The sequence below is a fragment of the Diospyros lotus genome, chromosome 5 (assembly GCF_014633365.1).
Source record: "Diospyros lotus cultivar Yz01 chromosome 5, ASM1463336v1, whole genome shotgun sequence".
Classification (NCBI taxonomy): domain Eukaryota; kingdom Viridiplantae; phylum Streptophyta; class Magnoliopsida; order Ericales; family Ebenaceae; genus Diospyros; species Diospyros lotus.
The window spans coordinates 1,341,815-1,356,445 of record NC_068342.1 but is presented as its reverse complement, the minus strand read 5'-3'; the positions used below and the strand labels follow the sequence as shown (position 1 = coordinate 1,356,445).

At 38.4% G+C, this 14,631-nt stretch overlaps 1 protein-coding gene across 4 annotated transcripts in view; it reads right to left on the bottom strand.

Moving 5' to 3' along the window:
* Positions 1-6,254, bottom strand: part of LOC127801230 (flap endonuclease 1) — a 30,934-nt gene extending 24,680 nt beyond the window's left edge. For 2 of the 4 annotated variants that reach the window (XM_052336158.1, XM_052336159.1), the window contains exons 1-7: positions 6,115-6,161; positions 5,899-6,015; positions 5,715-5,773; positions 5,465-5,524; positions 5,276-5,329; positions 5,129-5,177; positions 4,922-4,969 (exon numbers count right to left, since the gene is read on the bottom strand). In XM_052336158.1, the coding sequence (XP_052192118.1) occupies positions 4,922-4,969; positions 5,129-5,177; positions 5,276-5,329; positions 5,465-5,524; positions 5,715-5,773; positions 5,899-6,015; positions 6,115-6,126 (399 nt within the window). In that variant the 5' untranslated portion in view covers positions 6,127-6,161. Of the gene's footprint in view, positions 1-4,921; positions 4,970-5,128; positions 5,178-5,275; positions 5,330-5,464; positions 5,525-5,714; positions 5,774-5,898; positions 6,016-6,114 lie in introns of all 4 variants that reach the window. The other 2 variants (XM_052336157.1, XM_052336160.1) reach the window with 2 other exon arrangements.
* Between the last annotated feature and the right edge of the window lie 8,377 nt (positions 6,255-14,631).

Below are 14,631 nucleotides of genomic sequence, written 5' to 3'. Positions count from 1 at the left end.
ACAGATTTAAATCTGTCAAATGAGCAAATTCAGACTCTGTATCGGTTGCTAGATCAAGGTATCAGTGCTGATAATTCCTCCACACATCAGCCCACTACTTCCATGGCCTTGCAAGGTAATTCCTATCTTTCTTTGATGATGTCACAAAGACTTCCTAAGGATACTTGGATAATAGATACAGAAGCATCCGATCATATGTCATGTTCTACAAGGCATATGACAAAATATATTCCTTGTAAAAATTCAGTTGATATTTCAATGGCTGATAGTGCAGTATCCCCTGTTGTGGGTCGTGGAAATGTTTGTATCTTGAATCTGAAACTAAAATCAATGTTATATGTGCCTGGGTAAAATTATAATCTCTTATTAGTGAGTAGGATTACTAAAGATATGAATTGTAGAGTGATATTTCTTCCATCTTGCTGTATATTTCAGGACCAAACATCAGGGAGGATGATTGGTAGTGTTGAAGCAAAAGATGGACTATACTGGTTGACGAAGAATACTACAAACTCATCTCCTTTCAATAAAACAGTCTTAACTGTTACCACAAAGGCCAAAGTTATGTTATGGCACAAACGGTTAGGACACCCTAACTTTCCGTAACTTAGATCTTTGTATCCTCAATTTTTTATCAATAAAGATCAGTGTTTTTCTTGTGAACAATGCACTCATGCAAAACAATCAAGAGCCCATCATCCCACTCAATCTTATAAGCCTTCCACACCATTTCACTTAATCCATAGTGACATTTGGGGATCTTCAAAACATCCTAATCTTTCAAGTACAAGGTGGTTTATCACTTTTATTGACGACCATTCTAGGCCATGTTGGGTATATCTTATGAAAGATAAATCAGAAGCAAGTGGCATATTCAAAAGATTTCACAAATTTATTTTGAATATGTTTCAAACCTCTATCCATATTCTTCAAACTGACAATGGTCGTGAATTTTTTTCCCATGACTTGACCAACTACTTACTTGAACATGGTATTGTGCATCAAAGTTCTTACCCTTACACACCACAACAAAATGGTGTGGCCAAACGGAAAAATCGACATCTTTTAGAAGTGGCAAGAGCTATGATGTTCACTACTCATGTGCCTCATTCATATTGGGGAGAGGCCATTCTTATGGCTGCATATTTGATAAACTCTCCCTTCCAAAACACTCAAATTCCAAACCCCTCTTGAAACCCTTTATGGCTCTCATCCAAATGCATCTTTCTTTCCTTCCCTTGAGCCTAGAGTTTTCGGGTGTGTTGTGTATGTTCACAACCACAATGTGTCTCAAACAAAGTTAGATCCAAAAGCCCTCAAGTGTATTTTTATTGGCTACCCTCCTTCACAAAAGGGATATAAATGTTATTCTCCAATCAGTAAACGAATCTATATCTCCTCTAATGTTACCTTTTATGAGGATCTTTCCTATTATCCAAACACTGATTCTCCAACCAATCTCACTGATTCTCGTCTACTTCCTACACCAACACCATTTCTTTTACCTCTACCAGCATCTTCTCAAGGGGGAGAATTAATTACTGATAATATGCTAGCAGATTTTGAGCCTTCTGTTCCACAACCAAGCCCAAAAAATGTGCAGCTTAAGTCTCCTTAGTCTCTAGAAAAAAAACCTTGTATGTCCTCCCCGGTTTGTGTATTCTCGAAGACCTAAAGGTTCATCTGAAGCCCAGCAGGGTCAATCATCTTCTCTTGATGATGGTCTATCAAAGGACATTAAAGCAGATGCTGATGTAATAGGGAATGAGACTGCATTAATGGAAGAAACCGAGGATCAACCAAAAATTAACAGCAGTGATATTTCAGATGATGGGCTAGACTGGGCAGTTCCTATAGCTCTCCGAAAGGGTGTAAGATCATGTGTTAAATATCCAAAGTATCATTTGTCCAATTACTTAACCTATGCAAAACTGTCTCCTCAACTTAAAGCATTTCTTGCGAGACTTGACAGTGCTGAAATCCCTAAAAATATTCAAGGAGCTATGGAAGATTCAAATTGGATTGAAGCAGTCACCTAGAGCATGGTTCAAGAAATTCAGTCTTACCTTAATCCGGCTTGGGTATAAACAAGGACAAGCTAATCATACTTTGTTTATCAAAGTCACCAAAAGTGGAAGAAAATCTATACTAATTGTCTATGATGATGATATCATTGTAACAGGTGATGATGAGGAAAATATCAGAATACTAAAGGAGCAATTGAGATCCGAGTTTGAAGTGAAAGACCTTGGCCTTATGAGGTACTTCCTAGGAATGGAGGTAGCTAGAAGCAAGGAAGGTTTGTTTATTTCTCAAAGGAAATATATCATGGATTTACTCAAAGATACAAGGATGTTAACCTGTAAGCCAACTGGAACTCCATTAAACAAAGGCTGGAAATTTGAGGTAACGGATGATGATATCCCGGTTGAAAGAGAGAGATACCAAAGGCTAGCGAGCAGGTTGATCTATTTGTCCCTTACCAGGCCAGACATAACATATGCAGTAAGCAAGATCAGTCAATACATGCATGCATCTACAACGAAGCATATGAATGTTGTATTTCATGTGCTTAGATACTTGAAAGGGACACCTGGAAAAGGGTTGATGCTTAAAAAGACCAAAGAAAGAGGAATTGAAGGGTTTTTTTATACAGATTGGGCAGGCTCTATTGAGGACAGTAGGTCAAAAACTGGTTATTGCACCAAAGTATGGGAAAATACTGTGACTTGGAGAAGTAAAAAACAATCAATAGTGGCTCGTAGCAGTGCTAAGGTAGAGTTCCGAACAATAGCACAAGGAATTTGTGAAGTAATTTGGATGGAAAGGTTAATGGAGGACCTAAAAATACCTTTAACTCAACCTACAAAGGTATACAGTGACAATAAGTCTGCTATTAGTATTGTGAAAAATCTTGTTCAACATGATCGTATGAAGAATGTAAGGATAGACAGGAGTTTTATAAAGCAAGAAGTTGAGAAAGGAAGGATAATTCTATCCTATATTCGAACCACTAATCAAATTGCGGATGTGTTCACAAAAGCTATGGTAAGGCCAGGTTTTGAATCTCTAATAGCCAAGCTTGGAATGACTTCTATCTATTCCTAAGCTTAAGGGGGAGTGTTGGACGAAATAAGGAAGATTCGAAAGTTAAATCAAGAAGATTCAAAAGTTAAAATAAAGGAATTATCCTTGTAGATTATTATTGTATTTCAAGTTTATATTTTAAGTTCAAAATTTGTATTTTAAGTTTGATTTATTCCTAGTCTTTAGGAGATAAAGTATTCCAAATCTTATCCTAAAATATAGGAGATAAGATAAGGAACTCATGTGTATATATGCAGCTATATTTTCCAAGGATTATTCAATCAAGCATCTTTAGTTTCTGCTTGTTTCAGTAACAATGTGCTCTACTATTATACAATGAAATGGGCAGACCTCAAATGTGTCTTATGATGAATACTAAGGACCTTACCACTCTCTTAGACAAAATGCTCTCTTTCTATGTTGGCAAGCCAAACAAACATAAACCAGGCAATTCCACATTTGTTGTAATGACAAAATAAATAGTTAGGATCCTAGGGTTTGAATAGGAAATTGAAAGGAAATCAGGAAGAAAGAGCCAGAAATGGAGGGAGATTAGAACAGAAAGAGAGGGATAACAGAGGAAACTGAGAGAGAAAACAGAGAATTGAAAGAGACAAATAGAGAAATCAGAGAGGAAATTGAGAGAGAATTGTTAAAACGGAACCTAAGATTCAATTATCATTCAAAGCATGCATTCTCTAACTACACTAGCCTATTTATAGGCTTTACAAATGAAGGTACTAACAGCTACAGCTCAAGAGTACAACTAAAAGAGAAATGCATATAATACATATTACTAATCTATCCTTGGGGATCCTTGGGGTTGTGACATAAATCTTCACCAAAGATAGATAAGGAAAAAAAGAAGCAAAGGGCAAGACAAAATTTCTTCAAGAGAGAAGAAATGAAAGAAGGAATGATAAGGAAAAAGATAAAAGCCATGATGCAATGAAGAAGCTTTACAAAACCCCTTGCTTTAAGCCCTCACTCACATCTTCACCAGTCAAGATCTACATTTAAACATCGGAATCATCAGATCAAATAAGCCTTGATTATTGTGGTTGCCTTATCAAGTATCTAGCTCTGTATGATCAGAAAAATGATGCTGCCTAAGGAAAACTTCATCTGTAGTACATGGGATAGGAAACCCACGGTTATAAACACTGGTAAACAAGCCACCATTTAGGTAAAACATGTGTCAAGTAGAAGAATGAATAAAGATACCGGCATTTACTCAATGGCTGACATGAATATTATCGTCAGGAGAAAATGTGAAACAAACTATTTAGGTGAGGTTGGCATATCTGCATTTGCTGAATGGAACTTTTTTTACGATAACTGTGTTAGCTAATACTAAGCCAACTTAAATAATCAGAGGAAATGAACGAACAGACAACACATCTTTTTTTATAGGTGGCAAACAGAATGCTCATGGCCGGTGCAACAAAAAGGTTATATGTCATAATCACAAGGAAGTGCAAATGAAACAAACATACAAAAAAAGAAGATTATTTCTAGAGAACAAACATGACCAGCAGATAAATATAAAGTTAAAAGCCTATCATCTACCACCATGGCTGAAGCTCCCAAAGAGCTAGAAATATCCTGAGTAAGTTTCTTTCGAACAAATGGGAAGACCAAAGGGCTTATCAAGCTTCAAAGTTGTAATTGATTAAAATGTACCCGCCAAACCAAACTCTCAAGGGCGTTGCACTCTGGAATGACCCACTCTATTTAAACCACCATTCTCAGCAATTACAGCTTGTGGACTATCATAGGGTCGGGATTTTAATAACTTATAAATGGAAGAAGATGAAATTGTACAAGAACCCACCTTTACAGTTCGTTTACTGAATTTCTCAATATCCTCCTTGTTGCCAGTCTACAATGACAATAAAAGCACCTTGGCTGAGGCGATCATGGGGAAAAAAAATGAAAAGCGAAACAATTTACAGAAAAACGGGTGGATAACGTAAAAAGGAAAGATTAAAAGTTACAGCATATGTTGAAAAAGGAATTTCACATGGAATGCTTATGTTACCTCTAAGGCCTCGTCCAAGTCCTCAGAGGCATCTGCTCTTTTTGAGTAACTGCACGAAAGAGTTCCATATGAAAATCATAATTTTTAGACATTGTTGCCTTATTCTCATTTCCCAACAATGTTATAAATAAAAATGGTTCAATATACCGTTTTGCAAGCTCTTGCTTTTTCAAATCTGGAGGCTTCCCATCAAATACATATCTGTCATGACAATTTAGCAAATGAAAAACTTTTCAACCAAAAACGGGTTGTTAAGCTACATGTATGTCTATATTCTTATACATGTGAAGGTATGTGCATAGAAAGGCAAAGGGAAGAGGGAATAGATGAAATTACACTGGCTTTAATCCAGCTTCAAGAAGCCTAATCGTCCGAGTGAACATTCCTTGCAAATGACTACAAGGGACCAAAACACATGCAAAACATATTAAAAACAATAAATACAATAACAACATAATAAGTCATGGCCCATAACCTAGTACATATAGATACGGAATTATCCATTAAAATAATAAACCTCAATTCCAAATATCGTACAAACGTCTATACATGCTGATTGGACCTAAAACTTCCTGTCACTGCCTACCTCGTAACTTCACCGGCCTCATTGGTAAGCATTTCAGTCCCGGTCCGACCCACGACAATCTACATCATAGACAATCACCCGTTGACCTCAACCTCAACATACACTTCATCATGCATAATACAAATTGGCATGCCTATAATATTGCGAGAGAGGGGGGCGGGGGGAAGAGGGAGAGAGTACGGACGAGGAACTGATAGATGCTCATGCTGGCATCAATGGCGATTTTGCGGCCGAAATAGCTCTCAAATTTCTGCTCTTTCATAGACTTGGGAGCATTGTCAGCCAGCAGCTTCGTTAAACCCTACGCCCGGGAGAAAGAGGCACAGAGGATTGAACAACAAATTACGACAAAGTGAAGACGTTAGAGCCAATAAATGGAGTCCTAAGGCTACAGAAGTACCTTTATCCCCATGGACGACGAGCCTGCGACACAGAGAGAGAGAGATGGAGATTGTGCTGTGAAATCGGGAGAGTGAAGAGCTCCGCGAAGGGTTCTTCGCTAGGGTTCTAAAAGACAATTTCCCGCCTCTTTACATCGACGTGTCTACATTTATACTCGAGCGGTGTTCTCCTGCAGTGGCGGCTCACTCGTTTACTCTGCACCCTAAGATCCGTTAAATTAAAAAATGATTCAAAAAATAATAAACAAACAGTTTTAAAATTTTAATTGCTTGAATTTTATATTTGATTTAAACTTAATTTTATATGTACTTTTTATCTTGAAATTTTATTTATTTCTATATCAACTAAAATTTTATTTTATATAGTTGTATTTTATTAAATTGGCAATGTGACAAATATAGCTAGGGTATTTATTATTTGGTTTCTAAATTTCTTTTAAATATTTTTAAAAACAAGTGGATAGAACATGCCTAGCCGAGATTAAACATGTTTGAATATGTTAGATAACTTCAATTTTGTTTTCATAGAGATAGAGTTTTTTTTCGTATAAAACACAATTTATCTTGAAATAGACATAAGAGACATGGTACAACAAAAATCATAATAGAGTACTTTTCTACATAGAAAGATCTTTAAGAGTGACTAGACTAAAACAATAATAATCACTTTATGCCTTAAGGATAACTGGTGCAAGCAGTAGCAATGAAGCCAATCTCAATTGCGCATAGTATAGTCATGAAGAATAAGAAAAGGAAAGGGCACTTTCCTCCTAAGAAGATGGTGCCTTTCTCGATCACCTGAGGAAAAATTTTATTTTGATAAGTCTTTATAATCAAACAATATAGTTGAAGAAGAGCGCAGAGACTTATGGTAATGCTTTCAATCTTTCGTTTCTTTAGTTGTTGCAAATAAATAAGCATGTTCTTAGTGTTAGTTGATAATAAATCATACCTCAATAATTTGAGGGATGATACAAGGTTGTATGTTTAAAATACATCATGGTCTAATAATTCGTGTCCTCGAAATATGATATTGGCTATCTACAATTGAGATGAATTTCAAAGATTTTATAGTTTTATGTATAAAAATTATTTTGAGAGTATGAGTCCATGCAGATCACCTTATCCATGTCAGTTAAAGAAAGCTCTATCATGCGATAGGTAAAACTCTCCAATAACCACAAAATACATGAATCTCACTATATAGTATGATGGGCGAATATCACATTAATCATGCATGACGCACAAAATCAACATAATAAAATGATTTTCTAATCAATCCAAATATCTCCCTCACTCTATATATACACACACACACGTGTGTGTGTGTGTGTGTCTGTGTGTGTGTTTGTGTGTAAAATCATCCCAAATGCTACATATATAGAGAAAAAGTGAACACAACTCTTGTTTAGATAGTTGGGATGGAATTCACAAGTTATATCATTCACAAAAACCAAACACATGTAATTAAGAGCAATAAATTGAATCAACATCAACATTGCCTCTACAATATATGTGATGGGTGACTAGGAAAATGAATTAATTAATGTCATTAGAAGAAGAATTATGGTCAAATTTTTATTTTTATTTTTATTTTTATACTTTTATTTTTTTCATGTAATCATTTGGATTTTTCGTTATTTTAATTATATTTATGAATTTGTATTTTTAAATTAGTTTAACATGTGTACTTTAACATTTTTTTTCATGTGTCAATACAAATTTTTTGTTAATTCAATGACACCTTAATATCTATATTTTTAAGTCAATTTAATCTTTGTAATTTGATATGTAAACAAAAAGATAAAGTGAGATAAGTCAATTTAATTATTTTGTGTAGTGTTTTTAAACTAATAAAAGCGGTATGTAAAATACCTGGATCGCAGCGGAATGATCGAAACTGATTTGCCTAACAACCTCCGTGGAAGAAAACTATAAAAGCCACCCCTTGTTGGCCCAAGGCTCGAATGGTGATGCCGAAGACAGTATATGAGCGATCAGAAATTAATTTTGATTGTCGTTTATTTTCCATTAGGCTCTATGTCTATTTATAGGTATCACACAGATAAAGATAGACATGTAGGAATTTGAATCTAATTCAAATTCCAATTACTTATCCCATCATATATATTGTTAAAATTCAAATGTTAATGAATTTGAAACAAATTCAAATTCATAACATTTATCTTATCATTAGGAACTTATCCCAATGTAACCGCAATTCTAACAATCTCCCACTCGGGTACTTAGGATAATGCTCAACTCATCTTCTCATACAGGACGTCAAGGGGTGCGACCTTAATGACAATGATAAGAGTACTATATCAAACGACCACCAATGCCAACATAGTACTGCTGCAAAAGGAAATAAACGAGGGCAATGCCATCCATGCCTTAGATAATAAATAACACATCTATCAAATGCTTCCAATCTCTCAAGATGAACTCTGAACAACATTTGATCATCAACCGAAGTTCTTGCACTCATGATCATCACACAGATGATCGTTCGGACTATGAGTTGCAAAACTTACATGATGTGGTATAAATTATCTTTCCCAAAATTCGAAACAATCCATTTCTTGGTTCAACCACTTGCCCAGACATGGCCCGCCTAGCTGCTTTCTTGCTAGCCAATTGGGTGACATGCTAAAGTAGTGTAATTGAACCTCAACTTCATGAAACAATTTTAGGTCAGAAGGCATATGTAAATAGGGTCCCACGCAGTGACAGAGAGAGAACAATCTTGTCACTTCCCTATAGCGGTCGTACAAGCGCATGCTGTATGATGTGCATGCTACGGTGGAGCTCCCACTAATCGGGGATGTCACACTCAAAACACCGTACAGATATCGGTCCAGTCACCACATAGGCACTAACCCGAGTCACTCAACTTATGAGTACTCACATCCTGCTTTTCTCAGGCTTAATATGGAATTCAGAATATATCCATATTCGACTTCTTCAAATAAGTCTCATCTTAGCCGTACTAAGGCGACAATAACAACCTTGGATACCCCTCATGTATCAAGGCACTTACACTGACCACATAGGTCCAAGAGTCAGTTGTCTCATCCTGCACACCACACAGGTGTTAGGGCGATCGTCCGCGTGATTGGACCGATCTAAGCCTGGTGACATTCACGAACATGTGTAATTATTTTCATGTTTTCCATATCAACAACACAATGTCATATAATGAAAACAGAAAGAAGATAACAAATATCCATCAAATAAGATAACAAATATCCATCAGTATAAATCATAATGAATGTCGTAAACAGTGATCAAATGTAGAACTCAAATTCTACGTAATCCCATACGCCTCACATGGGATTCAAATACATTCCTGCTAAGTGGCTTTGTCAATGGATCAGCCAACATTTCAGCACTAGGAATATAACTTAAAATCACTTCGTTGTCCCTGATCAATCCTCTAATGTAGTGATATCTTCTTCTTATGTGCTTTCCTCTATCATGGAATTTGGGGTCATGTGCGAACTGCATCGCAGCTGTGTTGTCGATCCGAATTTCGACAGGTTCATCAGCCTGAGCTGTTACCCCAAGCTCTCGAAGGAAAGCACTAAGCCAAGATGCATGTCTTCCAGCTTCTGAGCTAGCCACATACTCTGCTTCCATGGTCGACTGAGCAACACAATCTTGCTTCTTGCTTCGCCAAGAAATAGAGCCTCCACCAAGGGTGAAAACATATGCTGATGTGGAGACGCTATCATCTTTATCTCCGCCAAAATCAGCATCAGTGTAACCATGTACTTTCATATCTCCACCTTGGAAAGCTAGGGCATAATCATGAGTACCACGTAGATACCTCATGATTCTTTTGACAACTTTCCAATGTTTCTCACCAGGATTACTTTGGTATCTGTTTACTAGCCCAACGGCGAAGCAGATATCAGGACGAGTACACTTCATAAGGTACATGAGACTCCCAACAGCACTGGCGTATGGTTTCTTTTCCATTAGTTTCCTTTCTTCCTCTGTTTTAGGGCACTGACTAGTACTCAAGGTGCAACCCTTATCAACTGGAGTATCAACAGGCTTTGAGTTATCCATATTAAACCGTTCAAGGACCTTACGAAGGTAAGTCTCTTGAGACAAACTCAAAAGCCTCCTTGAGCGATCCCTCGAGATCTTAACTCCGAGGATATAACTCGCTTCCCCTAAATCCTTCATCTCAAAGACAGAGGATAGCCATTCCTTAATGGTGTTGATCATCTCCAAGTTGTTTCCAACCAATAAGATGTCATCTACATATAAGGACAAAATCAAGAACCCATCTTTTGTCCGTTGGATATACACACAATGGTCTTCCTCCATCATGGTCAAACCAATGGAGGTGACGGCTTCATGAAACCGTAGATACCATTGTCTAGACGACTGCTTGAGACCATATATGGATCGTTTGAGCCGGCACACTTTGCGCACTTGCCCTTCAGTAGCAAAACCGATGGGTTGATCCATATATATCTCCTCGTCTAGTTCTCCATTGAGAAATGCTGTCTTAACATCCATTTGGTGTAGCTCAAGGTCTAAATGAGCGACGATGGCTAGAATCACGCGAATAGAGTCAAATCTCACCACCGGAGAAAATGTCTCTAAGAAATCTACACCCTCCATTTGGGTGTAACCCTTCGCGACCAATCGGGCTTTATACTTGTCGATCGATCCATCAGCTCGGCGTTTGATTTTCAAGACCCACTTGTTACCAATCGCCTTTCTATTTGGTGGAAGATCAACAAGTTCCCACACCTTGTTCTTATCCATTGAGTCCATTTCCTCTTTCATAGCGATCAACCATTGATCTCGGTTTGGGGAGGTTAAGACTTCTTCATAAGAAGTCGGCTCACTGTCATCCGACATGGCACACATAAGTACCCTTCCCTTAATATCATCGAAATGACGACGAGGGATTAGCCCACGCTGGCTGCGTCGAATTACTTGAGTCACCAAAGTATTGTCTATGGGTTCACTCCCACTAACTGCAGGAATTCTCCCACTGACAAAAGGAACTTCCTTTTGTAACTCATACAATTGGGAGTCCTTATCAACCTCACCAATTCTTGGGAACTCATCCTCAAGAAACTCTACATCCCGAGATTCTGTCTCAGTTAAACCCCCATTAGGATGTTCACCATACATGACGTATCCTTTTGATCCTGCAGGATACCGAATGAACACCTTCTTGCTGGCTCTTGGTCCAAGTTTTCCATACTTGTGGGATGTGCTATGAACATATCCAGCTGATCCCCAAGGCCGCAAGTGTTCCAAGTTTGGACTTCTACCAGTCCATAACTCATAAGGGGTAGAAGGCACGGACTTGCTTGGAACACAATTAAGAATGTATGCTGCAGTCAACAACGCATCTCCCCAAAAACTAATCGGGAGATTCGCCTGCGCCAACATCGATCTAACCATTTCCAACAAAGTTCTATTCCTACGTTCTGCAACACCATTTTGTTGCGGAGTGCCAGGAATAGTTAGGTGTCGAACTATACCTTTTTCCTTACATAGACTTCTAAACTGATCAGAAAGGTATTCACGGCCTCTATCGGTTCGAAGAGTTTTTAAGCTCTTATCGATCTGATTTTCAACCTCATGCACAAAGCGTCTGAAGCAATCTAAAGCTTCTGACTTATGAGAAATCAGATACACGTAACCGAAACGTGAATAATCGTCTATGAAGGTAATAAAGTATGATGCACCATGACGTGCCCTCACATTCATAGGACCGCATATGTCGGAGTGTACTAACTCCAAAGGACAAGATGCACGGGAAGCCTTACCAAAAGGTTTCCTCTTGGCCTTACCAGCTAAGCAAGGCTCACACACAGTGAGTCTCACTTTATTGAGAGATCCCAATAGACCTTCTCTCGCCAGCCTTGCCATCCTTTCTTGACCCACATGGCCAAGTCTCTTGTGCCATAAATCACAATCAACATTTATGTTAGAAGAAGTAGAAGAAACTAAAGCAATAGAATGGTTATTAAAAACATGATCCAAATTAAGTTTGAAAAAACCATCTACTAAGAAACCACCTCCAAAGAATGTATCATCCAAATAGATGTTCACGCCAGTATCACGGAAAAGAAAAGAATAACCCTGTCCTAATAAACATGCTACTGATAATAGATTACACCGGACTCCAGGAGCATACATAACGTCCTTTAGGAGTAGAATCTTGCCATTCTTCATCTTGAGCTGGAACGAACCAACTCCAAGAACTTCTTCTTGTGTGCCATTCCCAAGCGTGACGTACTGAGTTCCCGCTGGCACCCGGTGGTAATCCACAAACCCTTCTTTCTCAACACTTATGTGTCGTGTTGCTCCTGTATCCACAATCCACTCAGGACGTGAGTATGCAACTAATGCATGTGAGCAAACATGAATCAAAGGGGAATAAGAAGAGAAATATACCTTCTTCGGCTCTGGACAATCCCGAGCGAAGTGACCCTTCTTCTTACAATTATAGCATTTCAATTTGGACAGGTCTTTCTTTCCACGTGTCCCTCTTTTGGCCTTCTTATTCTTGCCAACATTAGGTGTAGGCCCTGATGCCTTCGATCCTTGTCTCTTGCGTTTGGGCCCGAAGCCCTCACGTCTGTCGACTTTGGCTACAAAAGCCGCCGCACGGTTCGCTTCAACGCGCTCCGCCTCAAGCTCCAAGTGACGTGAAATATCATCAAAAGTTTTGATATTTTCACTGTGTGTCATAAGGAGCTTCATCTGAGACCACTCAGGGTCAGGCAAGGATCTGATCACCCCTAGGAGTTGCTGCTCATCAGTAAGCGCTACTCCCGCACTCTGAAGATCTCTGATAAGTGAACCCATCACTCTCAAATGCTCAGCCATGCTGTGCCTCGGGTCTTTGACATACTGTTGAAATTTTAATTGCAAAGCACGAAGCTTTGTCGCAGATGTCTGACCAAAAGTGATCTTCAACTTTTGCCACATTTCCATGGCAGTCTGGCAAGACTCAAACTGGCCCATGAGATCGGCCCGCATGCTAACAAGCATCGCAAGACGAGCATAACGGTCCCTCTCAAGCCATTTGTCATAGGCCCGCTGTGTCGCCAAGGAAATATTTTCCCCTTGTGGCACTGGATGTGAAGTCTCCAATACGTCCCATACTTTCTCCATCTGAAGTAGATACTGAATCTGCTTCTCCCATGTGGAGTAGTTGGACCCATCCAACTTATCTATCCTGGTCATGCTTCCAGCAACTGAACTGGTGGCCATTGATCACTGGATCGGGGATAACAAAAGACATTCAATGCACATGTTCAAAGCAAACAATTAAATCAAACATTTAGCTATGCACTTCGGGATCAACAGATTGCCAGGCTTCAAAGTCATCACCCTTAATGCACAACTAATATGTTATGATTCAATTGTTTATGTAGAACTAATCCACAATATCCAATAATATATAAGGTCCCACACAAGGCCCAAGATCGGTATTAAACCGAAATTAATTATCAATAAGCTAATAAAACTAATTATCAATAAGCAAATAAAACTAAATATTTGCAGACAATAGATAATTAATTAAGTTAGCAAAAATGCCACATCACATCTATTTATAATTTTAGACTTAAAATTAAACTCATTAATTTATGGTCTAAAAGAATAAATTAAACAAATATCATGACAATATTAAAACACAAAATAAAAGTCATGAAAACAAATTTTTTTTTTTTTTTATTAATTACAAAAATTAATATTCCAGAATTAAATATTCCTAAGATAATTCTGATTTTCTTTTTAATTCAAAAAATGAATTTATTATTTAATTTATAATTTTAAGCACAAAATTAAACTAATTAATTCATGGCCCAAAACTATAATCTAAATAATTAAATAAAAAATCCAACATCATGGCCCAATACAAAATTAAGCCCAACTAATATTAAATTAAAAAACATACCCAATTTAATTAAAACAAATGGCCCAAGCCCAAAGCCCAATTTGAACAAATCAATTGGCCAGCTTTAGATCCACTCATGGATCTGCCTATGGATCGGGTCTGACCCAATTCGGATTTGACCCAGCACAAAATGGGTCAAGTCTTCTTCTTCCTGCACATAGGGTTTGCTGGGCTCCTTGAACCAGCGCCGCCGCCGCCGCCTTCTCTTCCTTGCTTCGCCGTCGACCGCCTCTCCATCCTCTTCGCCTCTCATCGCTGCCGGCCGCTTCTTCTCTTTCTTCTCCCCTCATCGCCATCTCCAATGGCAACCACAGAGGTTGCCATTTAACAGCAAGAAGAGGCCGCAACCATGGCAAACCGTCGGCCATGGCTATGGTAAAATCGATCGGCCCACGGCCGAGAGGAAGGCAGCCACAGCGAGAAGAAACGTCTAAAGCGATTGGAACCAGCGAACCCACGATGATGCAATCGACCCATCCCATGTCAAGCACCAAGCTTGAAGCGTCGGCCATGGCAGAAAAGAGAAGGTCTCGGCCATGGCCGATTTCAGCCTCCAGCGACAGATCTCCCA